Genomic DNA, 27,551 nt, shown 5'->3' on the forward strand with positions numbered 1-27,551 from the left:
AAGGCACACACTCATGCTTGTGTGTGTGTGAGATGGGCTTCATAGAGTTTCCATCCACCAAATTCATTCACAAATCATTGGTTGGTGTGGGGCTATAACTTTGAGTTTTAAAAATCTTATAATGTTTCCTCCTAATTCAAAATGGCTTCCTAAAAGAGACATTCTCAGTTTTCAGTTTAAAGTATACAACTTGCTTGAGGATTTTTTTTTTAGAGGCCACATTATCTTTCTTGTTTATTATTCTTTAATGTTGCTCCAGTCTACTAAGATTTAGCTGCCGTTTCTCTCTCCAGTTGTCACATTCTAGATGTTCTGCTGGTGAAAAGGGGAAAGGGCTGAGAGAATGCCTTTGTCTGATTCTACCTACACAGGCTCCTAAAACAATTAGAAAAAGCATACTCCCTTGCAAGTGATGACTTCTGACTTTGTACTTATACACATAATACATGCAGTTATATATATATATATATATATATATATACACATATATGAGTGGTATATGAAAAGTTTTGAGGCTTCACAGCCTTTGAGTCTTGAAGTCTTGTACCATGTTTTGTTTTTTGTGAAGCTCAAGACTTTTCATACATCCCTTGTGTGTGTATGTATATATATATGTACATACATACACACACACATAAGTAGGTGAGTGGGCTAGTAGTTATGGTGTTGCACTCATAATCACTAGATTATGGGTTCAACTTCCTGAACCAGGCAGCACATTGTGTTCTTGAGCAAAACACTCCATTATACTGTTGCTCCAGTTCACTCAGCTGTAAATGAGTGACCCTGAAACAGATTAAACCTTGAATCAGAGGGATTGTTGGCTCACCTTGCCAGCAGTGTGGCATCGTTCTGATGCTAAAAAGAAACATACAAAAAGTGTGTTGTGACCTGTAATGTATTACAACATCCTTGGATTCTGGTGCAGCCTTCCAGCTTGCCAGCTCTGGTCAAACCATCCAGCATAGATGTTAAATGATGATGATTATTAGAAGTGGCTGTGTGGTAAGTAGCTTCCTAACCAACCACATGGTTCCGGGTTCAGTCCCACTGCGTGGCATCTTGGGCAAGTGTCTTCTGCTATAGCCTCAGGCCGACCAATGCCTTGTGAGTGGATTTGGTAGACGGAAACTGAAAGAAGCCTGTCGTATATTTGTATATATATATATATGTGTGTGTGTATGTGTTTGTTTGTGTGTTTGTGTTTGTCTCCCTAGCATTGCTTGACAACAGATGCTGGTGTGTTTACGTCCCCGTCACTTAGCGGTTCGGCAAAAGAGACCAATAGAATAAGTACTGGGCTTACAAAGAATAAGTCCCGGGGTCGATTTGCTCGACTAAAGGCAGTGCTCCAGCATGGCCGCAGTCAAATGACTGAAACAAGTAAAAGAGAGTAAAGAGTATATATATATATATATATATATATATATATATATATATACACACACACACACACACACACGCACTAACCTCTTCGATCATACCTTAACCCGTGTTTCTTAATTTGTAAGATACATAATGACGTCACTAGTACTGGTGGCATAATAAAAGTACCCAGCACACTGTGAAGTGGTTGGACTTAGGAAGGGCATCCAGCCATAGAAACCATGCCAAAGCAGACACTGGAGTACAATGCAGTCCTTTGACTTAATGTATCCCAAACTGTCCAACCCATGCTAGCATTGAATATGGATGTTAAATAATGATGATCATCATGATTATATATAAAATATAAATGGTATAATAAACAGTCTCTCTGTGGGACTTAAGAATTTATGACAGAAATGGTTTCTGTTTTTGGTTAAAACAGACTAAACAACTGAAGGTGACTACACTTAATGTCCCTTTGGTGAGTGTGCTAAGATACAGGCATGGCTGTGTCATGAAATAGTTTGCTTTACAACCATATGGTCTTTGATTCAACCCTGTTGAAAGGCACCGTGAACAAATATTTTCTGCTATAGGTCCGGTGTGATCCAAATTTTATGAGTGAAATTTGGTAGACAGTGACTTTGCTGAACCTGTTGAATATGTATCATGGGAAATAGATTAATCAATGAATCAAGCAAAAATAACTGTGACATTTTGTTTTAGCTACTTCTTTTTATCCCCAATCAGCTTTGCCATTTGCGTTATCATCATCGTTTAACATCTGCTTTCCATGCTGGCTTGGGTTAGATGGTTTGACTGAGGTCTGGAAAGCCAGTAGCTGCACCAGGCTCCAATCTGATCTGGCAATGTTTCTACAGCTGGATACCCTTCCTAACACCAACCACTCCGAGAGTCTTGTGGGTGCTTTTTACATACCACCAGCACTGGTAGCAATCATGTTTGGATAGTGCTTTTTACATACCACCAGCACAGGAGCCAGTCAGGGGGCACTGGCATCAACCACATTCAGATGGTGCACTTTATGTGCTACTGGCACGGGAGCTAGTCATGGGGCCCTGGCATCGATCATGTTCAGATAGTGCTTTTTACATGCCTCCGGCACAGGAGCCAGTCAGGCAGCCCTGGCATCGATCATGTTTGGATAGTGCTTTTTACGTCACACCAACACGGGAGCCAGTTGGGGGGCACTGGCATCAGCCATGTTCGGATGGTGCTTTTTACATGACACCAGCACAGAGCCAGTCAGGGGGCACTGGTACCAGATAAAACAATTTAATTGACTAAAACTCTTGAAGACAGCACCCTACCATGACTTCACAACAATGACTGAAACTAGTAAAAGGGGCACTGAGAAAAGTATATTGTCTTCTTTTTATTAAGATTATGATCAGTTTTCTTCACAGATTTCTGCTTTTTCTTTTAGTTGACTTTTTCCTTGTATTTCTAAGGTTATGATGACATGGCTCCTGTTTCTTGTGCAAAACGATAACATCAATCTGTTATCCTTTCTCATCCCCTTCTTTAACATCTGGAAAGGAACAGGGATTATGTAAGACGCATTGTCATCACAAGCTGTCTTTCAATAATATCTATTTTGAAAAATTGAAATAATCTTTTTCCTTTTTTCACATTATGTAATGGCCAGATTTGGAGAAGATAAATCCCCAAAAGGAATTAAGTGGTTTTCTTTTGGCTTACTTTTGCTTTGTTCTAAATCTTTTGCTAACATAGCATGAAAAAAATTTTTCTATTGATTTTACTGTGGTTGTAATTCATATTTCTTTTACTTCTCTTTCTCTCTCTCTCTCTGAATTTATTTCCATAATAGTTATTGATACTTGTTAAATATGCATTTAAAATCTATTCATCCCCTAACATGATTTAGTAAAACAATTTAGCAGAATGGCCATATCAATTTATGCATTCAATATCATTCCTACCTCCTTTCCATTTATAAATTTATCACATATATTAAGCTACAGATATGGGTCTGAAGCAGGCAGTGTGACACCATCCCAGTATATTCTTAGTTGCATTATTAAATAGAGATTGTCTTGAGTGATATCTCAATGAGTATGTATGAAAAAAGAAAATTAAAAAGTAAGAAAGAAAAATAATGTAACTGTCTCCTAATCTGCAAGAGGCTTTTAAAGGTTAGTTAGTTTTATGCTGTTAAGGAAACAGATAAGACTATTTGTCTGGATTGAATGCCAGTCTATTTTGGGTGATATTAGTAGAAGATGTGATAACCAGTTCTTGACAGCTAGGACATGTAGACAAGTAGAATTAACTAGTCGCTGCATACACAACAAATCATTTACAGTGGTTACAATTTCCAGACATATGAGCTGATAATCCAGCATCTTATCCACTTTGTTATGTCAGTTTTACCCAGGAGTTATAGTGCTAATGAACTACAATATGAGGCATGTTCAAAAAGTCTCTCCACAGTGAACTTTTGTCATCCTGTGCATGCGCAACTTGGCTATCACTGAGTCAACTTATGTATTGAAATGAAGGATGACACTTTTAACACCTCTTATAATGTTTTTTTAAAGTCTTGTAAAGCCTAATATATTCTTTTACAGTCTTATACCAGCTTATAAAATATTTATTTTGCAATAAAATACTCACTGCAGAGAGACTTTTTGAACAAACTGTACAAATGATTAAGAGCTTCTTCATAATTCTGAACTTCTCTGTTGCCTTTACACTGTTCTTTTTGGGTTTTTTTAACTAAATGATTGTTATGAATAGAATATTTAGTGGAAAATAGCCAATTTATTGACTTTCTGAAGAAGCCTTTTTTATTCTAGAAATAGAATTTAACTATTCACCAAGATGGAAGTTATGTGAATAATAACTTTATCTTTCAGTGAATCTGTATTTATTCAATTCTCTATAAGTTTTAAAAAATTTGTTTTCTCTATTATCTCTTTACCTTTCTTAACACTACTTATTTTTATCTATGTCTGGTACTCAGAATTTGGAACAATTATTAACTGTACTTTGTAACCTCTACTATTTTCAGACATTATTAAAAAATTTGGTCTAATTTCAGAACTACTAAAGCTACTGTAGTACTAAACTTGGCTTTCAAACTTGCTACTCAATGTACTTTTCAAATCATATATTAATAATTAGAATTATATCAAACCTTCTTTAGTGTTTACTCTCTCTCTCTTACTCTTTTACTCGTTTACTTGTTTCATTCATTTAACTCTGACCATGCTGGAGCACTGCCTTTAGTCGAGCAAATTGACCCCAGGACTTATTCTTTGTAAGCCTAGTACTGGTCTCTTTTGCCGAACCGCTAAGTTACGGGGATGTAAACACAACAGCATCGGTTGTCAAGCAATGTTGGGGTGGGGGGGACAAATACAGACACACAAACATACACACACAAACCTACATACATATATATGACAGGCTTCTTTCAGTTTCCGTCTACCAAATCCACTCACAAGACTATAGTAGAAGACACTTGCCCAAGGTACCACGCAATGGGACTGAGCCTGGAACCATGTGGTTCATAAGCAAGCTACTTACCACACAGCCACTCCTAGTTTAGCTCATATCTCGCGATAATGTTAATGAAGCTGTTTGTTATTTAACTCCTCTTCAAGATTTAACTCTGATCCTTGGGTAGAGATGTTGAAAGGCATTCCAACTATGATCTCGTCTTTTTTTTTTTACCTTCAGGCATCTGAATCTTTTTAGCCCTTTCATAACCCTATTTCTGTCGAAATATACTGTCTTTCTTTCAGTTAATTTCAAGAATAAATAAGAATTTTGTAAAATAACTTGCTCATTATTTTACTGCTGTCTGAAACCTAAATCAATGTGAAATTTTGTTGGAAGTTTTTCATTTAGATTATATCATGGTTCAAATTTTCTGTTCTAAATCAAGAAATTTGTATCATAGAGTCAGAAGTAGTCTCAGGAAGGATGGCATCAAAAAGGGTAAGATGATAGTGTATGGTTTCTAGCTGACTGGGTGATCAAACTTCCCCTAAAACTATATTGTTCATGAACCTTGATTGAAATCTTCATTTTTACCCTGCATCAATTCAAACTGAACATAAATGGGTGGGATCAGTGCATTTGTCCACCCACTCCGATATTTAGAGGCTCTGGAAGAAATACATTCCATGTGCTTTGTCCCTCCATTGTCCAAGAAGCTAAATCGGTGGTTCTCAACTATTTTGTACCTATGGGCCTATTTGATTCCTATTGAACCTCTATGGCCATTTGATGTATGTATGTATATATATATATATTATATATATATATATATATATATATATATATATATGCCGCCTCGACTGGCTTCTGTGCCGGTGGCACATAAAAAGCACCATCTGAACGTGGCTGATGCCAGCATCGCCTCGACTGGCTTCTGTGCCGGTGGCACATAAAAAGCACCATCTGAACGTGGCTGATGCCAGCACCGCCTCGACTGGCTTCTGTGCCGGTGACACATAAAAAGCACCATCTGAACGTAGCCGATGCCAGCGCCACCTCGGCTGGCTTCTGTGCCGGTGGCACGTTAAAAGCACCAACCAATCGTGGCCGATGCCAGACTCCCCTGGCACCTGTGCAGGTGGCACGTAAAAAGCGCCCACTACACTCGCGGAGTGGTTGGTGTTAGGAAGGGCATCCAGCTGTAGAAACACTGCCAGATCAGACTGGAGCCTGGTGCAGCCCCTGGCTTCCCAGACCCCGGTCGAACCGTCCAACCCGTGCTAGCGCGGAAAACGGACGCTAAACTATGATGATGGTGAAAAAAAGATCCTACCATATTTTTTATAATTAAACATTATTAAGAATTGTTCATGAAAGATTAAAATATTTTGTGTATTATAGAAATTGCAGCACATAAATTTTAACAAAAAAATCTTGGAATTGCCCAAAGTTATATGGTGCCTGGTTGAAAACCACTGAGCTAAATGAAAAGCAAAAACAAAAAGATTATGTGCAGGATCAGGTTAGAGAGTTATTGAATGAAGTGATGCTTTATAGATATTGTCAGCTCATTATTTTTCAATCAATGCTTTATTCAGTCATTTGTGTATAATTGAAAGCTTATTCTCTTGCATTTTAAACAATATTTTCTGGCTAGTGATTAGATTTACTTCACAGAATGTGACTTGTTTTAAATTAGATATGACTCGATAATATCTCCAATTTAATTTACACCTACACATATGAACCAACAGTGCTGATTTTCAGGTTTTTCTTGGATTTTTTCTAACATGTGGTGGGTGGATTATTATCATTAGTTTTTTTTCTTTCTTTTGTTAGTTTTCCTTATTCCTTGGGGAAGTCATCATTATCTTCTTTAATTTCTCCGATAAAATAACAGCTGTTGTAAAGTGAAGTCAGCTTATCACTGCTTGTTTTCTATGTTACCATGCTATTAATTGTTTTGGTTTCACTGTTTTCTTTTTCCTTCTTTCCTTTTTTTTTCATGGGGGTGTGAGCATCTATTTTTAATTCTTTGAATTTTTGTTTTCTATAAAGAAGAGGCTAGTTTATAACAAAATAACAAAGCTCCATTGCTGGAATTTCGATAACAATGGTAAAGTTACTTGTTGAATTTTAGCAAAACATTTCATTTCATTTCATCTTTTTTACTGCTCTGTTTATTGATGGAATTTGAAAAGTGTATTATTTTTGCCGGTCATGTTATCTGAAAGACCCCAGTTTTTCAATATAACCATTTAGATAATTAATAACAAAACTGATGAAAAGTGACACAAATGTAGATCTACTGTGTGTGCGAGCATATAAAAAGTTTTTAATTTCTGTATATTTAACAGAAGATGAACAGGTCTTGCACAATTATTCACATATATGGATTATTGAATCTTCAAATCTGAAGTTGAATAACTGCTTAATTAGTACCCAGCCATGAGATGACAACTGTTTATTTTTCTGGCCAAAGCAACTATAATACCTCACATATAACAATCTTTAGCTCCCAACCTCTCTTTCAATCACCTTCTTGTCCTTTGAGAGTATGCTCTGACGCTTCATCAGCACCATCTTTATCACTCCTTCCAGCTCCACGCCAGTTGCTCCCACTCATTCTTATATAGTGTGGGGTGGCTATGTATCTCTTCTGCAGCAACAAATGTGTTCTCATATCTTTCTTTAATACCTGAATCTCTTAACACCTGGCATTTAACTTCCTCCCTGTTGAACTGATTGGTGTGTTTATGAGATTTGGTTACTGTTTCTTACAGCTTGAGAGGTTATGCAAAAACCACTTCTATTGGTTAGCTATTCTTTTGTTGATGGAATTGTATGTCTTGTTAGTGTTCTTGTTGAACTGTAGGTCAACCCTGATTAATACACTTTAAAAAAAATTTTTTTAGCTATAATATATCTAGGACCACTTTAGCTAATATGACCCTTTTTTTTCTTAAGTTGGTCAGAAGTGATCTGAGGTAGATTTGCCTGGCTTTCTAACAGATATAGTAACTATTATCTAAAGGCTAACAGATTCAGTTTTGCTTTTTTTTCTGTTTATATAGGAAATATCTTGACTGTTACAAAGAAAATAAACTTTAAATTCGATTCAAAAGTAACCGTTTATACTTCATATTATTCTGTCAAAAGTAATGCTTATTTATTCACATTGTTTTGAATTCATCATCATCATCATCATCATTTAGCGTCCGCTTTCTATGCTGGCATGGGTTGGACGGTGCAACTGGGGTCTGGGAAGCCAGAAGGCTGCACCAGGCCCAGTCTGATCTGGCAATGTTTCTACGGCTGGATGCCCTTCCTAACGCCAACCACTCCATGAGTGTAGTGGGTGCTTTTTACGTGCCACCGGCACAGGTGCCAGGCGAGGCTGGTAAACGACCGCGGTCGGATGGTGCTTTTTATGTGCCACCGGCACGGAGGCTAGGCGAGGCTGGCAACGGCCACGATCGGATGGTGCTTTTTACATGCCACCGGCACGGAAGCCAGTCAGGGTGGCACTGGCAACGGCCACATTCGGATGGTTCTCTTATGTGCCACCAGCACTGGTATCACAGCTACAATTTCCATTCCTGTTGATCGATTTTGATTTTTGATTTTTTGATTTTCACTTGCCTCAACAGGTCTTCACAAGTAGGGTTTTGTGTCCCAAGAAGGAAAGGTATGCATAAGTGCACTGAGGCCATGGGTGAATGGTCTCACTTGTCCTGCCGGGTCTTCTCATGCACAGCATACTTCCAAAGGTCTTGGTCTCTAGTCATTTCCTCGGTGAGACCTAAAGTTCAAAGGTCGTGCTTCACCACCTCGTCCCAGGTTTTCCTGGGTCTGCCTCTTCCACAGGTTCCCTCAACAGCTAGGGTGTGGCACTTTTTCACACAACTATCTTCATCCATTCTCGCCACATGGCCATACCAGCGCAAACGTCTCTCTTGCACACCGCAACTGATGCTTCTTAGGTCCAACTTCTCTCTCAAGGTACTTACACTCTGTCGAGTATGAACACTGACATTACACATCCATCGGAGCATACTGGCTTCATTTCTTGCGAGCTGAAGCATATCCTCAGCAGTCACGGCACATGTTTCACTGCCATGTAGCATGGCTGTTCGTACACAAGCATCATACAGTCTACCTTTTACTCTGAGCGAGAGGCCTTTTGTCCCTAGCAGAGGTAAGAGCTCTCTGAACTTTGCCCAAGCTATTCTTACTTTAGCAGTTACACTTTCAACACACCTGCCCCCGCTACTGACTTGGTCACCTAGGTAACGGAAGCTATCAACTATTTCTAGTTTTTCTCCCTGGAATGTGGCAGAAGTTGCTCTCTGCGCATTTTCAGTGTTTATTGCTCCTGAGCATCTGCCACATACAAAAACTATCTTCCTAGTTAGCCTTCCCTTGACGTTGCTGCACCTCTTGTGTGTCCATAGCTTACACTTGGTGCATCTTATAGAGTTTCTACCTACACCTTTTCTACAGATCGAGCAAGGCCATCTACCTGAAGGCGTTTGTGACTTGTCTACCTTCTTACTTGTTAGGACTTTGGTTTTAGCTAGGTTGACTCTAAGGCCCTTCGATTCTAATCCTTGCTTCCACACCTGAAACTTCTCCTCCAGTTCTGATAGTGACTCAGCAATTAGAGCAAGGTCATCAGCATAGAGGAGCTCCCAGGGGCATCCTGTCTTGAATTCCTCCGTTATTGCCTGGAGGACTACGATAAATAGGAGGGGGCTGAGGGCTGAACCGTGGTGGACCCCTACCTCTACCCGGAATTCTTCACTGTACTCGTAGCCAACCCTCACCTTACTAGCAGCGTCCCTGTACATGGCTTGCACAGCTCTCACTAACCATTCATCTATCCCTAGTTTCTTCATTGACCACTAGATAAGGGATCGGGGGACCCTGTCGAAAGCTTTCTCCATGTCAATGAATGCCAGGTACAGGGGCTTATCTTTGGCTAGATATTTCTCCTGCAGCTGTCTTACCAGGAATATGGCATCAGTGGTGCTTTTCCCTGGCACGAGTCCAAACTGCATCTCATCTAAATTAACTCTCTCTCTAATTAGTTGGGCTATGACCCTCTCCGTAACCTTCATTACCTGATCCAACAGCTTGATACCTCTGTAATTATTTGTATCTAGGGCGTCACCTTTACCTTTGTAGCAGTTGACTATTATGCTGCTACACCAGTCATTGGATATGACTCCTTCGTGTATTACCTGGTTAACTATACGGGTGACTAGGCTATAGCCGACACTACCAGATATTTTGAGCATCTTTGCAGTAATACCTGATGGGCCTGGGGCTTTCCCTGTCTTCATGCTTCTAATTGCCTCAATTACCAAGGAACTCTCAAATCGGATAGCTGGTCCCTCTGTTGGGGTTGACATTCGGCAAACTCTCTTTATCCCATTCATTTTCTTCATTCAGCAACATTTCATAGTGGCGTCTCCACACCTCTCTCTTTGCATCCTCATTTAGCGCAAGTGAACCATCATCCATGCAGACACATTTCTCTCCTACCACATCACGATTCTCTCTTACACACTGTCTTGCAACGCAAAATACCTCAAGTCTTTCGTCCTCACGGCGCAGAACATTGGCAAACTTTTTCTTATCTGCTTCCCCTCTGGCTAAATAAACCTGTCTCCTAGCTTCTCTTTTCGCAGTCTGATACAATTCCCTGCTACCCCCATTTTTCCAGTCCTTCCAAGCCTGTCTCTTTTCTCTAATAGCCCTGTCTACAACATTGTTCCACCACCACGTTATTCTAGGTTGAGAGGGGACTTTGCACCAGCCACAGATCTGGTCAGTGGCTCTCAGCAGGTTGTCCCTTAGAAACGTCCAGTTGTCTTCTACCCCCTGTGATGCTCTATCCCCTTCTACTTCGTCAAAGGCTTCAAGTAATATGTCCCTAAATCTCTGTCCATTTGCAGGATCTTTAAGCTTCCAGATCCTTCTTCTCCATGTTGGTCGTCTTCTGGTCGTCCTCTTAGTCCTGATCCTAAAGTTACTAACTACCAGTCTATGTTGTGGGGTACATTCTTTGCCTGGGAAGGTTTTCGCATTTATAAGCAGCCATCTTTCCCTTTTCCTGGCAAGGATGTAGTCAATTTGGCTGGTATGTCGACCCGATCGGTAGGTGACTAGGTGGCTGGTAGGTTTCCTGAAGTTAGTGTTGCAAACCATGAGATCATTTGCGTCGAGAACTCCAGGAGCCTGGTTCCCCCCTCGTTGCGGGAACCATAGCCATAGCCTCCATGTACACCATGGAAGACCCCAGCATGTTTTCCAACATGCCCATTGAAATCACCAGCCACAAAGAGAAGGTCTCTGTCGTTCGTCAACGAGTTAGTCTGCAGTAAGGCGTCATAGAATTGGTCTTTCTGTCCATCGGGTAGCCCTGGCTGAGGGGCATAGGCCGATATAATGGTTGCTAATCCATGATGAAGCACTATTCTAATCTTAAGTATTCTGTCACTTACTCTGATTACCTCAAGTATCTTATCTACCCATTTTTCAGCGAGAAGTATACCCACGCCTCCAACCCCGTCAGTGTTTCCTGCCCAGAAAATCTTGTATCTGTGTCCTTTGCCTGTGAGGAACCTAGCAGAACCGCCTCTCCACCTTACTTCTTGGATGCAATATGCATTATTTTGTAAATGAGATTTTGATGAGCTGACTGCTAATTTTTTAGAATGATATTCTAGGGTTGGTGTGAGATATCAGATCTAGCAATTCTTTTACTTGTTTCAGTCAGTTGACTGCAGCCATGCTGGAGCACCACCTTTAGTCAAGCAAATTGACCCCGGACTTATTTTTTTGTAAGCCTAGTACTTATTCTATCATTCTCTTTTGCCAAACCACTAAGTTACGGGGACATAAACACACCAGCATTGGTCGTCAAGTGATATTCAGGGGCACAAAGACACATACTCGTGCGCACGTATACACGATGGGCTTCTTTCAATTCCATCTACCAAATCCACTCACAAGGCTTTGGTCAGCCTGAAGCTATAGTAGAAGGTGCCACGCAGTGGGACTGAACCCGGAACCATGTGGTTCGTAAGCAAGCTACTTACCACACAGCCACTCCTGTGTCTAATTATGGATTATAAAACAAGTAGAATATTTTAGCTGGACATGGTTGGTTTAAATTCCAAACGGTCAAAGATGCTTTTACCCAATATATGAAGAATATAGGTCAGCCAGCATTAAATTTCATTAAAATTTTTATGAAATTTGAAGTTCGAAATTTCTTTTACCTGATTGTAATCTTTCTGAACAAAGGCATAATAATAGCAGAATCATTACTGTACCTGACTTTACATTCTGAGTTCAGATGCTGCCGGGGTCAACTTTGCCTTTTATTCTTTTGTGTTTGATAAAATAAGTACCAGTTGAGTACTGGGGTCGATGTCATTAACTTAACCCTTCTATCAAACTTGCTGGACTTGTGCAAAAATTTGAAATAATAGATACATCAATTTTATAAATTAATCATTTCGCATCAAAACATTGTGTTCAAAACCCATTTTATTAGCTAATAAATGTTTTTAATAATGACTGATAAGAATTGTGACATGAATTGAGTATTTCTCTGTCATGTTTTGTTATACAGACATAACTGATCAATACTTATGGTGTATAATGCTCTTAAGATTAATTTGACAAGTTATTTATTCTATGTCCAGTCTATTTAGACAGTGGCAAGTCTTTATTTTGACTTTTTGTTTTTGCTTTTAGATGCTGTTATCTGACTTTTTTTTTATCTGTGTGTGAAAATTTTCTAACAATGTAATAATGGACTTTGCTGGGAAGAGGGAATATCTTCATTTTTGTATTGATTCTTAATGAAAGAGTAAGATGATTCACCAGTATCTTTTCCTTTCAGTTTCTTCTGCCAAGACTAATTTAATTTATAAGCATTGATAACAGATCTTGCCATTCTATTTTGTTGTAATGTTACATTGATAGAGAAATGAAAAGTGATGTTTAAATGAGACAAAGATAGAAAGCATTAGCTGTTGTTATTAAAGTTGAGAGGAGGATGCTTGGCTGTATACCAAAGAATAGACATATGTTAGCTATTGTTTTATTTATCCCATGAAATTTGATCTAATATTTCAGTTACTGCAACACTAAAAATGTAACATCATACTTATATTAAATTGTAGTTATGTAAGATGACATTTGGCAGTTTTCTTTTCTTTTACTTGTTTCAGTCATTTGACTGCGGCAATGCTGGAGCACCACCTTTAGTCAAACAAATCAACCCCAGGACTTATTCTTTGTAAACCTAGTATTATTCTATTGGTCTGTTTTGCTGAACTGTTAAGTTATGGGGATGTAGACACACCAACATGCCAAACCATTAAGTGACTGGGACATAAACACACCAACATTGGTTGTCAAGCGATAGTGGGGGACAAACAGACACAAGTAACAAACATACATATATATATATACATACATACATATATATATATGTATATATATGACAGGCTTCCTTCAGTTTCTGCCTACCAAATCCACTCATAAAGCTTTGGTCGGCCCGAGGCTATAGTAGAAGGCACTTGCCCAAGGTGCCACACAGTGGGATTAAACCCGGGACCATGTAGTTGGGAAGAAAGCTACTTACCACACAGCCATTCCTGAAGCACTGATGCTAGGCTTTCATTGAGTGGGGCTGTACTAAAGAGGCAGCCATCCAAACAGGGTCTTTTCTGACAAGAACATTGTATTTCTTTTGAAGATGGTGGGGAGTTTGTTGAGAAACATTTAGCTGTTGCTGCAAATTGAGCAACTATAGAGGAGCTCCTCTGGCTAAAGATGTAGGAGTGATACTTTGTTAATATATTGTATCTGGGTTTGCAAAGACACAAGAGTAGCTTGGAGGTATATAACCATTATGGAAACCTTATACTCTTACATTTACATGCAAGTGCAGGCATAGCTGCATGGTTTAAGAAGTTCACTTCCCAATCACATGGCTACAGGTTCAGTCCCACTGCAGCACCTGAACAGTGAGAGAGCCACAAAATATATTAATTGAAATGCTCAGATGACTTGCTAGGAGTTGATACTTCTGTTACTTAGATGGCTTAAATAGCAGTGGGGTGTAGGCATTCTGGAAACATAATAGCCAAAAGAAAAACAGTGTAGGAAAAGTTCAGAGGTTTATTACTTCTACTGGCAATGGAGAGATTCTTTCCCTGAATGAAAATCAGATTGTTTAACATTTGTGTATGAAGTGTGATATTTCATAGCAGTAGTAAAACGTTGGTCATTGGATGTAGAGGAAGGAATGGTATGTAATGTTAGTGTGTACAAATGACAGTGGAAAGTGAGCTGAAAGAAGAACTGGGGAAAAGAGGCATCAAATGTGGTGTGCAAATGAGAAGACTGTGCTGATGTGAACATGTGATACTTGTGGAGAATGGCATTTAAGTAAAGATTTGCTAACAAACCAAGTGGAATGAACTTGCTGAATAGGAAAACATGAGAAGTAATGAAGGCTGGTTTGAGGAAGCTAAACTTCATGATAATGAAATTAGGTTTAGCTGTGTTTATCCAACAGAAATATTTTTATAAACTGTTTCTTTAGGGGCATTAATTGTAGTTAAATTTCTAATATTATTTGTAGTTTCAGTTTTGCTGCTAAAAGAGTGCCAAGGGTAGTAGAGTACCATATTGACATTTCTGCTTTTTTGCTTAAAGACCTATGTGTATTGAGTTTGCTTTCCATATCGACTCAGTAAATTAAGTACCATACACAGACTGAGGTCAGTTCAGTCAACTATGACAGGTCTTCTTTAAATGTATCTTCTCATGTCAATGTGATAACTCCTAATATTGCTGCTAAACACTTTATTCACTTTCTAAAACTTTTTTTCTTTTTTTTTTCTTTATCATTACCAGTTTTTTTTTCTCCATTTCGACAATTTTTTCCTTTCACTAAAAATGCAATTATTTTCAATTTGTCTTGCAGGAAATTCATTAATTAAATGTGGCCAAACACATATGCAAATTGGAAATGCTGAAAAGGAATTTGTACAAACTGCCTGCAATAATTTTCTTTCTCCATTGAAAAATTTCCTTGAAGGCGACATGAGAACAATTACAGTAAGTTTCCTTTTAAATTATAAAATGCAACTGCAAAAAAAATCTCAGAAGAGCCAAATAATATTTAATTACCAGCTTTAATGAGTTTTGTTTTTGTCTATGTTTTACTTTTAGTTAGCTTGTTTAATTTATAATACAAAAAATTTTTGTTTTTTGGTAAACTATGGTATCTTAATGCATTAAATATAAGTTGTATTATATTGCAATAAAACTTCTGGATGCCTTTTATTTTGTTTGCTTTCAATTTCTGAATTATATAAGAAATTGTAAGTAATTATCTGGGAACAAGGCATAACATTGAATCCTTATTTTAATAGACATAATTTGAATCCCTTGTAAACTCAGCCTCCTTACCTGCATAAACATCTTTCTTTTTTGTCATGCTAATAAATTTGCAAGGTCTTATCCTCTTTCTGATACTTCAGTTTTTGCTAAGTTAACTTTAAGGTTTCTTGATTATAGGGTTTGCTTCTATTTGGTATTATGTTGTGCTTGAGAAGAAGACACATCAAGCCAAGCAAAATTGCAGTCATGGCAGATACTGGTGTCATGCAAATTGGCACCCGTGCCAATGGCACATAGCAGCACCCCGGTTTCATGCAAATGGCACCCATGCCGGTGGAATGTAAAAGCACCCATTACGCTCTGAGTGGTTGGCATTAGGAAGGGCATCCAGCCATAGAAAACAACGCCTTCCAGCATGCCAGCCTGGGCAAACCATCCAACCCGTGCCAGCATGGACAACGGGCGTTAAATGATGATGATCTGTAATTTCTCTTCTAAATTTATTTTTGATTCAGCTATATTAATCTGTTCATCAGCAAATAGGAACTCCCACACATAACCAGTCATAAACTCCTTTATTATAGCTTAGAGGAAGGACTGTAATGAAAAGAAATGAGACAGAGAATGAACTTTGATAGATGTCTACCTGAACACCATCAATCATTGCTGATTCTCACCTTGCTGACTATTTCAGTACAGGGGTTATAGAGTCTCACAAGCCATTTTCTTAATCTTAGCTTCCTCAGTGACCACCAGTCATTGAGTATGGAATCATGTCAAAAGCCCTTTCCAGGTTGACAAACACCAGATATAAGGGCTTACTCCAAGCTCAGTACTTCCTTTGCAGTTATCTCACTATCTCACTAGGAAGACAGCATCAGTACTATTTTTTCCAGGCACAAGGCAACTGCATCTTCTCTAGGTTGATTGCCTTCATAATCAATTGAACTCTTTCTGTAACTTTCATAACCTGATCAAAGTTTCCTCTCTCTAATGTATCTCCTTTGCTCTTGTAGCAGCTGACAATGATGCTGCTATGCCAATCATTATGTATGACACCTTCCTTCTGCTGAGTTACTATGCTGGTGACTGGCCTGTGCATTATTCCACCAGACATTACAAGCATCTCCATAATAATTCCTAGTGGACCAGGTAGTTTTCCTGCTTCATATCCTTAACTTCGCCCTTTTAATTTGAATAATTGCTCCCTTTGAAGGTCTACATACAGCAGGCCTTCTTTTTTCCCATTCAACCACCTCTTGTAATAGCATTTCTCTGCATTTCTCAGCTGTCATTCCAGATACCTTTTTCACTCAGGACATCTCAATTTTCTCTAACATCCTACCTTGCAATTTAGCAGACATCACGTCTCTGATCTTGTTGCAAAAGCACGGTTTATGCTACCAAATCATATTCACTTTTCAGTGATGGGTGTACACAAACACACACACATGCATGCGCACACAAACACACATTCACACACATGTACACATTCACACACATGTACACATTCACACACATGTACACATTCACACACATGTACACATTCACACACATGTACACACAAACACACATTCACACACATGCACACACAAACACACATGCACACACAAACACACATGCACACACACACACACATGCACACACACACACATGCACACACACACACATGCACACACAAACACACATGCACACACACACACATGTGCACTCACACATACATGCACATGTGCACACACAATGTATGCACACTCAATGCGTGCACACTCGCTGCATGCACATGTGATACACACATATACACATATAAGTTAGTGTATTATTTAGAAAAGTTTTCAGTACATGGCTGAAGTTACACGTATTTAACTACAATCTGCAATGGATATGTTCTATGCCCATCAAACTGAATACATTGCTGAGCCAAACTGCAGTTTTATATCTCTACATATAGCTTGAAGTTCTATGTATGGTTTTTAATTTTTGTAGAAAGAAAAGAAAGTTTTGGAAACCAAGCGTTTGGATCTTGATGCTTGCAAGAGCCGTGTAAGGAAGGCTAAAAGCCAAGCTGGCAGTCAGCAGGTAATACTTATGCTACAATTTTCCATTCTCATTTTTTTCTCTCGAATGTTTTGAAGTGTCATATATATATATATATATATATATATAATGATGATAATAATAATAATAATAATTTCTTAAGTATCAAGAAGATGGATTTGGTATTAATCTTTATTTTGTTCGACAGTCGTTTCAACCCATCCTGCTACTGTCCCTTATGGGTGGGATGCCTTTCAACATGTATTGCATCAGTTTTATCAGATCCATCTATACACAAAGGTTTGTGTCTCACTAAAGATCCTGAGTTTAGGCTGTCATATTGTTATGAGCCCATCTGGTTAGGGAAACATTGCTACAGTTTTAGTGATGCTTCATTCCCTAACCAGATGGGTATATAACAACATGACAGCCAAAAATCAGGATCTTTAGCAAGACACAAATCTTTATGTATAGATGTACCTGATGAGACCCACATTGCAAATTAATGCAGCACAACATGTTGAAAGGAGTCCCACCCATAAGGTACAGTAGCAGGATGGGTCGAAATGCCTGTTGTACAAAATAAAGATTTATAACAAATCCATCATTGCTTTGCTTAAGAAATTATTATTATTATCTCAACTAACACTGCGGAATTACTGAAGTAGATCCAATGGAAATATACCCCGACTGCAGATGATACCAGGTAGCCCAAACTGTACCAGTGATCTACTCAACACATCAACACATTAATGGATATATATCCATTAGTCCAAAAATATTAAATATATATATATGTATGTATATGTGCTTTGCAATTGTTGTAGTTACAGATGTATGTTTTCAAAGCTCTCTTTAAATATTTTAAAACTACTGTTTGTCTTAAAAAAATTTAACTTCTTGCATTTCATTACACTTTTGAAATCAAATGCATTGTTACATTAGAATTCTTTCTGAATTTTTAAACTTTTCAATCTTCAAATATTTAAAAAGTAAATGCTGCATTTATATATTATGTATTGCTTTTAAATACTAATTCTTCGGAAAGTTTTCTCAGCATGCAATTACATTCTCTTCCTTACATGCGTGTGTGTGTGTGTGTGTGTGTGTGCCTGTGTCTATGTAACTTCCCTTTCTCTCACGCTTACTCTCTCTCTCTCTCTCTCTCCCATACATTTTTTCCCCATGAGCATACACATTCTTCCACACACACATACACTTTTTCTCTCACATTCTCACTCAGCCATCATTCTTTTTTCTCTCTATTTCACACATTATTATTGGACTCTGTCATCTCTTCAATAAATGACTGTTGAGCAGGACATAACCACACAGTGTTCTTACCTTTTATCTTTTGCTTCAGTCATTATACTGTGGCCATGCTGGGGCACCACCCTGAAGAATTTTTAGTGAAATGAATCAGTCCCAGTACATTTTTTTCTCTAAACCATGTACTTATTCTATTGGCCTCTTTTGCTGAACTGCTAAGGTATGGGGAAGGAGACACAATAACATCAGTTATCAAGAAGTGATGGATGATAAACACACACACATACACACATCAGGCTTCTTTCAGTTTCAGTCTGCCAAATCCACTCATAAGGCTTTGGTCAACCCAAGGTGCCATGCAGTGGGACTGAGCCCAGAACCATGTGGTTGGGAAGCAAACTTCTTACCACACAGCCATGCTTGTGCCTTAGTTCACTGTTTTGTCATGTCATCTCATATGTGACTACAGACCTATCTGGGATTTGCAGGTCCAGTTGCAGACATTGCAGCATTGGTCCCTATCATTTGGGAGTTGATTGAACCCAGCACTGGGCTATTTTCTCCTTCAGGTTGTTGATCCTCGCTGCTTCAAAGTCAGAGATGGCAATGTAGTAAGAGCTTCTCCACAAGTTCTATTCGGTGCTTTTAATTCCCATATGTTCAGGTTTATCATACATGTTTTCAAACTAATCTTTAGAGTGTTCTTGTTGCAGAGCAGTGGGCAGCCTTGATGCTTGGCCCCACAGCTAAGCTGAACATATGTAGACAAGTGTGTTCTGTGTACACCACAAGGCCAACTCACTTCAGTTTCACCTTGATAAGAAGACTCTATGCCTTCATATATATATGTGTGTGTGTGTGTGTGTGAAGGTGCATGACTTAGTGGTTACGGCATTTAGCTCACAATTGTAAGGTCATGAGTTCAATTCCTGGTGACACGTTGTGTCCTTGAGCAAGACACTATATTTCACGTTGCTCCAGTCCACTCAGCTGGCAAAAATGAGTAGTACCTGTATTTCAAAGGGCCAGCCTTGTCACAATCTGTGTCATGCTGAATCTCACTCAGAACTACATTAAGGGTGCGCATGTCTGTGAAGTGCTCAGCCACTTGCATGCTAATTTCATGAGCAAGCTGTTCTCTTGATCATATCAGCTGGGACCCTCATCGTCGTAATCGATGGAGTGCTCATATATATATATGCATACAGTGGCCACAAAGTCACACACCACAGGAGATATCAAGTATGCTTTATTAGCAATGAAGTAGGTAATCCATTACAAATGTTCAAAGTGTTGGCCGTGTAGCTCTAAACAAGTGTTCATACAACATTTGAAATTGCAATGAACCCTCTCAAATAGCTCTTCATTGCCGTTGACTTGTTCACATGTTTCAACAATTCTTTGAAGAAGATGTCCTTGGTCATGAATCTTTTCACAATACACAAGGGATTTAATGTAGTCTCAGAAGAAAATGTCCATGGGAGTTAAATCTGGTGACTGTGGTACCCATTCAATTGGCCCGCAACACCTGAGCCATCTTCCTGGAAAATATTCATTCAGAAAATCGCGAGCCTGTAATGCATAATGGGGAAGGGCCCCATCCTGCTGAAACCAGACAGGATTTCCCCTTCCATGTGAATGCACGTGAGGCTCATCTTGTTGCCAAGCATGTCCAGATATGAATCACCTGTCACATAGCCCTCAAAATAATATGGTCCAATTACTTGATTGTGCCAAATCCCACACCACACCGTTACCTTGCCCCTGCCTTTTTTATTATCTGCCCCCATCCAATGAGAATTGGCTTGTGAGTAATACTGGCAGTCAAGATAAGAAAAGAGAATGCTAGCAATTTCACATATTGCAGGATGGTATATTACTTTATGGCCACCTTTTGTGTGTGTGTGTGTGTATATATATATATAATATATATATATATATATATATACTTCATACATACATATATTTAAATTTCATTTTTGATTTAGTTCATAATTATAAAATATTAATCAAAATCTTCTTGCGAAAAAAAAAAGGAAAAAAAAAGGACAGCTATTGTTTACTATGTCAGTGTTTCCACATTTTAAGGAAACAGATCATTAAATTTTAAATACTACTGAGATTTAATTTTAAAAAGCAATGTATGTGCTCTTGGAAATCAGAATGTTTTCAACCAGATTTAATTTTAGTTCTTATAATAGATAATTATTGGATATTCCTGAGTAGTTATAATCAAGTGTATCATTAACATCAGTTGTCTAAATGAAAGATTTTCCTTATTCTTATTATTATTGGCATAGTTGTATTACCAGTGATTAGATATGTGATTCCACCTCTGGCAAGTAGCATGTTATAATTGTCTTGCTACAAAGGCACATGTATGGCTGTGCAGTTAATAAGCTCACTTTGCAACCATGTGGTTTTGGGTTCAGTTCCACTGTGCAGCACCTTAAACAAATATCTTGTACTATAGCCCCAGGCTAACCATTGCTTTGTGAGTGTATTTAGTAGATGGAAACTGTGAAAGCCAGCTGTGTGTGTGTGTGTATTCATGTATGTGTGTTGTTGTTTGGCCACCATCACAGTTTGACAACCAGTATTGGTTTGTTAACATCCTCGTAGCTTAGTGGTTTGGCAAAAGAGACCAATGGAATGAGTACTTGACTTTAAAAAATTAAAATAAGTGCTACGAGTTGATTTGTTCCAGTAAACTTGTCAGGTTGTGCTCCAGCATGGTCCCAGTCCAATGACTGAACAAAGTAAAAGAAAAGATAAAAAAGAAATAAAAGATGATCTTTTAATTACACTGAGGCAATTTTTTTTGTTATTGTTATTTTTCTACCATTTTTTCCTGGGGTTTAGAAAGATTTTTTTTGATGGAGACAACATATGATGACATTCCAAACAATACATCATTCATCTCAAACAACCGTATGGAGCCTCTGCATAATTACTTCTACTACTGGAAATAACAATAAATCTCCTTCAAATTGTGTCTCGCCATTTTGAATATGGCAGACTACACTGGAAAATGTAGTTCTAGAGACACAATTTCTCTTTTTTTTTATGTGTCAGACCTGAAGATTCATGATTTTTCTTGGAGGAAGATACAGCAGTGTCTCCTTCTGCTGGTTTATTTTCAGTTCCTTCTCCTTATCTCTTGTTCTCCTGAGATTCTCTTTACAAGCTTATTTAACCCTTGGGCAGAAGAACTGGTTCACATGACAGCAAGGCATGTCCATACATCAGTGGGCCTGTGTGACACAAGTCTAAGAGCTAGCCCTTATTCAAGTCCTGTATATCTCAGGCACACAACCATGTTCTGTTATTTAACCCATATCTGGACCCTCTGACTGGTAATATCACCCCAGGCTTGAACAGACCATGTAGTTGTGGTGACTAAAGGATAACTCCATACTCTCCAAAACTTCTGAACTCTTCCAGATGATGTTTCATGTCTTGCCCTTAGAAAGAAGATAGAATGTTAATGGCTGAAACACTTTTGTTTACAGTTTCTATTCCATTGGGATTGAGCTGGAGCAAAACAATGACAGTCTGACTGTAGCTAGTCTACTTCTTAGCAACATGCCACAAACTTTTGTATTCAAAAAGTTTAGGTTTTTCACTATTTCCTTATGCCACTGGCCTACTACTGTTTGGTTTTCTAACTTTAATGTTCTGAAGATCTTGGTAAACTTTGCCATAAATTTCATATCAAATTTTAACAGAAGCAATTGTTAATTAGATACAGTATCAGACAGCCCTTGGTACACTCTAATATGTTCTTTCACACAACACACTATTTTCTATAGTCTGTTTTTTTTTTTTTTGTTTATTTCTTCCTTCCATCTGTGTCTCTCGAAACATATGTTAGACAACATTGTGAGAGTATCGATCAATATTTCATTTACTTCCAGCAATTGTAATAATCTGCTGATTGCTCCCCTTAATTACTAATTAGAGGTATCCATCGTCAAATTAGCTAACTCCTGGAATAACTTTCATTCATCTGCTGTGGTATCATTAGAATGTTTTTCACAATGTATGAAGCCATTCCAAATGAAATGCTATGCTTTTGCATGGTCGTCAACATAATGTTGCTGTTTTGCCTTCTACATATTTATCAACGCTTATTTATTTCTGTATTCTCTTGTGGTTCTTTTAAAAAACAATTTCTTACATAAGGATATTCTTCAATCCCAAAATGAAGTGCAGTACATTTTCAAGAGAAGGACTTACAGCAATTCTGCAATATTCTTCATATTGTTCTTGGAAAAAAACGTTTCCTCTCTTTGCCTGCCTCTTTTTTCATTGTTAATTTATTTATTCTAATTCTGACAATATTTAGAAAATGTCTGGCTTGTTTCTAGCATGGCATACTCTTTTCAACAATCTCATTCCCCACCTTGCTGTGTTTTTATGTATGAAATCAACATCCTGTTGTACTCCTTCATATTTTCCATTCTGTTCCCTTAGATTTTATATAAAAATCTAATGTGTGGATGTGTATACACACATACATATGGAAGAGAAATTATGACAAAAAGAGAAGGTATACTAAACATAAGATGCAATTTATATCATTTGTTCCCTACACAAGTTTCACAATTGTGGTTATTTGCAACCTCTGTATTGGATGCTCTCAGTACAATTGGATGTTGAGCCATGGCAGCTCATCAGGGGAACACTCTATTGCATTATGTTACACAAATCAAAATGCCTATATTCTACATGGAGCTTGAAATTCATCAGTGGCAGCGGTATATCTAAATGCACCCACAACATACTAATATACATACATACATTTATGTATGTGTGTGTGTGTATAAAGTGGGATGTATAAAATATGCTATTCTAGCTGAAATGAATTTTTTAATCTTTCTACAGTAATTCTTTCCAAACTATTCTACTGTTGTACCACCTACATGTGAATATTTTCTTAGTGATCAAGTTTTAAGAAAATAAAACATACTTTTCAAAAGGATTTGAAAGAAGAATGTAAATTAGTAATCTTAAACAATGGCAATATAATGTAAAGAATTGTTGTTGATTATTCCAACAGATCATTGCAATTTTCTTTTTCTTTTTGTCCCCGCTTCCTACTTTAACAATTATCTTCTTCCATCTTTTCTCCATGTTAGGTTGTTAGGTGAATCTCTTTTCTCCTAGAATGACAAATGGAAAAGACAGTTATGTAGTTCTTCCACACTCTATTATATATACATATGTTTGTGTCATATCACGTCTATATTACATTATAACAAATGATTTTATTTTTTTTATAGACGACGAAGCAAAATGATTCTTTTTGAATCACAGTATTTTCATCATCACATGCGTCATTGTTGTTTGTTTTTGTTGGGTTTTTTTTCTTTGGAAGTTTTATAAGATATATTTATTCAATTAGCCTGCAAGCAAGATCGTGTGATAACTATAGTCATATTATTATAGTAGGCAGTCATGTCACGAACATCCCACTGTAAATATTGGTAACAGTTGAAATTACAAACCATAGGAAGAATTGTCAAGCTTTCTAATAGTAACTTTATTGATTTTTTTTTTCTTTTTCCAATTCTTTCAAGACTAGGAATCAAGATGAAGTGAATAACAGCTAATTTTATTTCTCCATAGTCAATAAACATCTGGCTAGCTACCCATAGATATTGAATGTAAAATCCATTTAGTGTTTATCATCATTTCATTTGTAGTGTTAATTACTGTTAAAACAATGCAAATAATTTAGATATCAGTCATAGTAGAATTTATTTAGTTAACATTTATTTTTTAGTTTTTCTCTTTTTTTTGGTAGGATGTAAGTTATGAAGACATGGTTTGGAATTTAGAGATTATTTTGGAATATTACTTATTTGCCTCACATAAATTTGTCTTTTCTTTTCTTTTTATTTCATGCAATATAAGTTATCTACACAGAAAAATACCGCTTCAAGTAATGTTAGCACATGAAAATGATAAGAGCCAGGAAACAAAAATATTCATATTGAAGGGTATCATAAGAAAATCGATAAATTAAATAATATATAGTTATGAACTATTGCATCATCAGATGTTTTGAACCTTGGAAGGAAGTTTCACTGGACCAATCAATTGTTTATTGAATTTTTAAGTAAGAGAAGGTTAAGAAGGAAGTGTGTTATGCTTTTGGCTCTTGATTAATTGTATCTCATTTTACAAGATACATCTAACTACAGCTTCTCACTAATTGATCTGTAGTCATATGAATGGATGAAGCAAGTGCTTATCTAGTATTGACTTGGTATCCAATAAGGAGAGAAGGCATGTACAGTTTTGAAGGCATTTCACTATTTTATGCTGCTATGATTTGTATGCATTCTATAAAGCACTGTTGTTGCAACAGTCTGCTTTCTGTAATGTAAACTTCATATGCACAATCCTGAGAGCTCAGATATGGAACCAAGTTGAATTAGATTGATGTTGAAATGTGAAGTATTTGTTCAGTGTAGATGGCAAACCATATGATTTTTATCAGATTTGTGCTTTATAAGATAGTTTATTCTTTCTTTGAAATCCACCTTGATTGTAATTTATGTCTGTTAATGGCAGTAGGGAAAGTGTTTAATTCAAGCTAATTTTATTGTGTGTGTATGTGGTTTTAAGTACAAGCTGCTGTAGTAATAATACTTGTTTAAAGAAATTGGTCTGTCTCCTGACTTTGGCAGCAGCTTGTCATAGTTTCAATAGTGTTTAAATGGTTGAGAGTATAAGACTATCCCTTGCACAGTGTGTTAGCCTAGTGAAAGGTTATTCCTTGGCTATCACTGATGCTCATTTTTAGTTGAGTGGACTGAGCAACATGAAATATTATGAGGCAAACACCTAAAGTACCAGGCTATGTGCTTTCATGTAGTATAGTGCTATTAGTTGTGGTGGTAGTAGTAATAGTAGTAGGAGGAGTTGTAATAGTGGTAGTATTAGTGGTCGTGGTAATAGTAGCAGCAATAGTAGTGATGCAGATTTGAATTACACATGAGCAGATGTTGCAATATTGCATTGCTATTGTAGAAAAACTACTTAAGTTAAAACTACAACAGTGATGATGCACTAATGATGACAATACTGTCAAAAAGAATGCATGATGTACTTCTTTTTAATTTTTTAATTTTTATTTTTACCTTTAATACTGATGCAAACCTTTCAGGTGTTCAGTGAATTTTGAAAATAAGATTAAGAGAGCTCACATGAAAACATTTTCTGTTCTGTTCAGCAGTTTTTTTTCTCTATATTTTATATTTTAAAAAATGTCATTTCATGTTGACATTTTATTTTGTCTATTTCTATTTTCTTTTTTTAATGAATTTTATCAATATTTTATGTATTTCATCTTATATCTAATTTCCTTTCTCTCTCTCTCTATCTATCTATCTATCTATCTATCTATCTATCTATCTATCTATCTATCTATCTATCTATCTATCTATCTCTCTCTCTCATCCTCCTATTTTTGTCTTTGTCTCTACTTTTCCTTCTTTTCTTGCTTTTTCTCTTTCTAATGATGTTTGCATTTACTTTTTAAAATTGATAAAATTATGATTTTTAGGTTATAAGTTTCTGAATAATCTACATATCTATATATCTATATATATATATATATGTGTGTATATATATACATGCATATATATATATATATATATATATATATATATATATATATATATATATATATATACCTTTAAAATATGGCAGCTTCAAAAGCTCATTTTCTTTTTCTTAATTCTCTGCAATTTTTTAATTTAAATTTGCTAATTATTTCTTTTTGAAATCAAACTAGAATATAAAATAAAATCAATACCTAATGATAATTCTTCTTTATTTTGTCTTTTTTTATGTCAAAATCTTTTTCTTACTGATATCCTTTCTATTTTCCCAAAGCCTGACCCTTACATGAACCCTGTTTTGGTGGAGGTAGCTATCACTGTTGTTGATCTCTCAAAACTGTCTTGTCCAATTTTCTTTTTGTTTTTTTTTTTTTCTGTACTTGCTTATATATAAAACTTACATGAAAGAGATGCTAGCTTGCATGGACAGCCAATGATCTTGGTTAGTTTTTTTGACAGAAATCAACAACAATAACAGCAAAATGTTCAATCAAGAACTGAGGTGTTGCTCTCTGTCAGCTGGTGACTGATCATACAATTTATGTACACACACTTACAGAACTAGTATTTATTAGATAATCATCGTTATATATTTTCCTTTTAACATTTCTTTTATGTTAAATTATAGTATTACAGTTTGTAGAGAGTATTGTAACACATTTTGTCACCATCAATATTTTCCTTTCCGTTTTTTTTTTTAGTTTTTTCTTTTTTTTTTCTGTAAATAACCAGTCTGAAATTTATTTATCAAACTAATTACACAAGATTTGTTGCCATCAGTTTACAGTTTCACATACTTGAGTGTCACTATATTTTAATCAACCGCACTCATTAAATTTAATCCAACCAGTAATGGAAAAATATATGCATATATATGTATCATATAATATAATATATCTCTTATTATAATATATTATAAGGCGGCGAGCTGGCAAAAACGTTAGCACGCCAGGCAAAATGCTTAGTGGTATTTCGTCTGTCTTTACATTCTAAGTTCAAACTCCACCAAGGTCAACTTTGCCTTTCATCCTTTTGGGAGTCGATAAATTAAGTACCAGTTGCATACTGAGGTTGATCTAATCAACTGGCCCCATCCTCATAAATTTCAGGCCTTGTGCCTAGAGTAGAAAAGATTATATATATTATATTAGGTATTATATAATGTTATATAATATTATATATTATAATGTATATATTATATATATTATGATATTGTATATATATTATATAATATATTATGTTATATATATGTATGTATTAATGAACTGGTTACAAATTTTGCAAAATAAAAACGTCTTATTCCTATTTTTGAAGATTTTGCTG

The 27,551-nt window shown here is 36.8% G+C and overlaps 1 protein-coding gene and 1 long non-coding RNA gene across 11 annotated transcripts in view; one reads left to right on the forward strand and one right to left on the reverse strand.

Moving 5' to 3' along the window:
- The window catches only part of LOC115223390 (endophilin-B1), a 195,375-nt gene that overhangs the window by 94,814 nt on the left and 73,010 nt on the right, over positions 1 to 27,551 (forward strand). For 6 of the 10 annotated variants that reach the window (XM_036514676.1, XM_036514689.1, XM_029793918.2 and 3 more), the window contains exons 4-5: positions 14,873 to 15,006; positions 17,275 to 17,367. In XM_036514676.1, coding sequence (XP_036370569.1) covers positions 14,873 to 15,006; positions 17,275 to 17,367 — 227 coding nt within the window. Of the gene's footprint in view, positions 1 to 14,872; positions 15,007 to 17,274; positions 17,368 to 26,502; positions 26,536 to 27,551 lie in introns of all 10 variants that reach the window. The other 4 variants (XM_029793904.2, XM_029793911.2, XM_036514684.1 and 1 more) reach the window with 1 other exon arrangement.
- Positions 653 to 10,326, reverse strand: LOC118768392. Its single transcript, XR_005004207.1, has 3 exons — positions 10,316 to 10,326; positions 4,334 to 4,337; positions 653 to 739 (listed from the first exon to the last, which is right to left on the reverse strand). It is a non-coding gene; the product is annotated as an uncharacterized LOC118768392 (long non-coding RNA).

Source organism: Octopus sinensis, linkage group LG2 (genome assembly GCF_006345805.1).
Source record: "Octopus sinensis linkage group LG2, ASM634580v1, whole genome shotgun sequence".
NCBI classification, from domain to species: domain Eukaryota; kingdom Metazoa; phylum Mollusca; class Cephalopoda; order Octopoda; family Octopodidae; genus Octopus; species Octopus sinensis.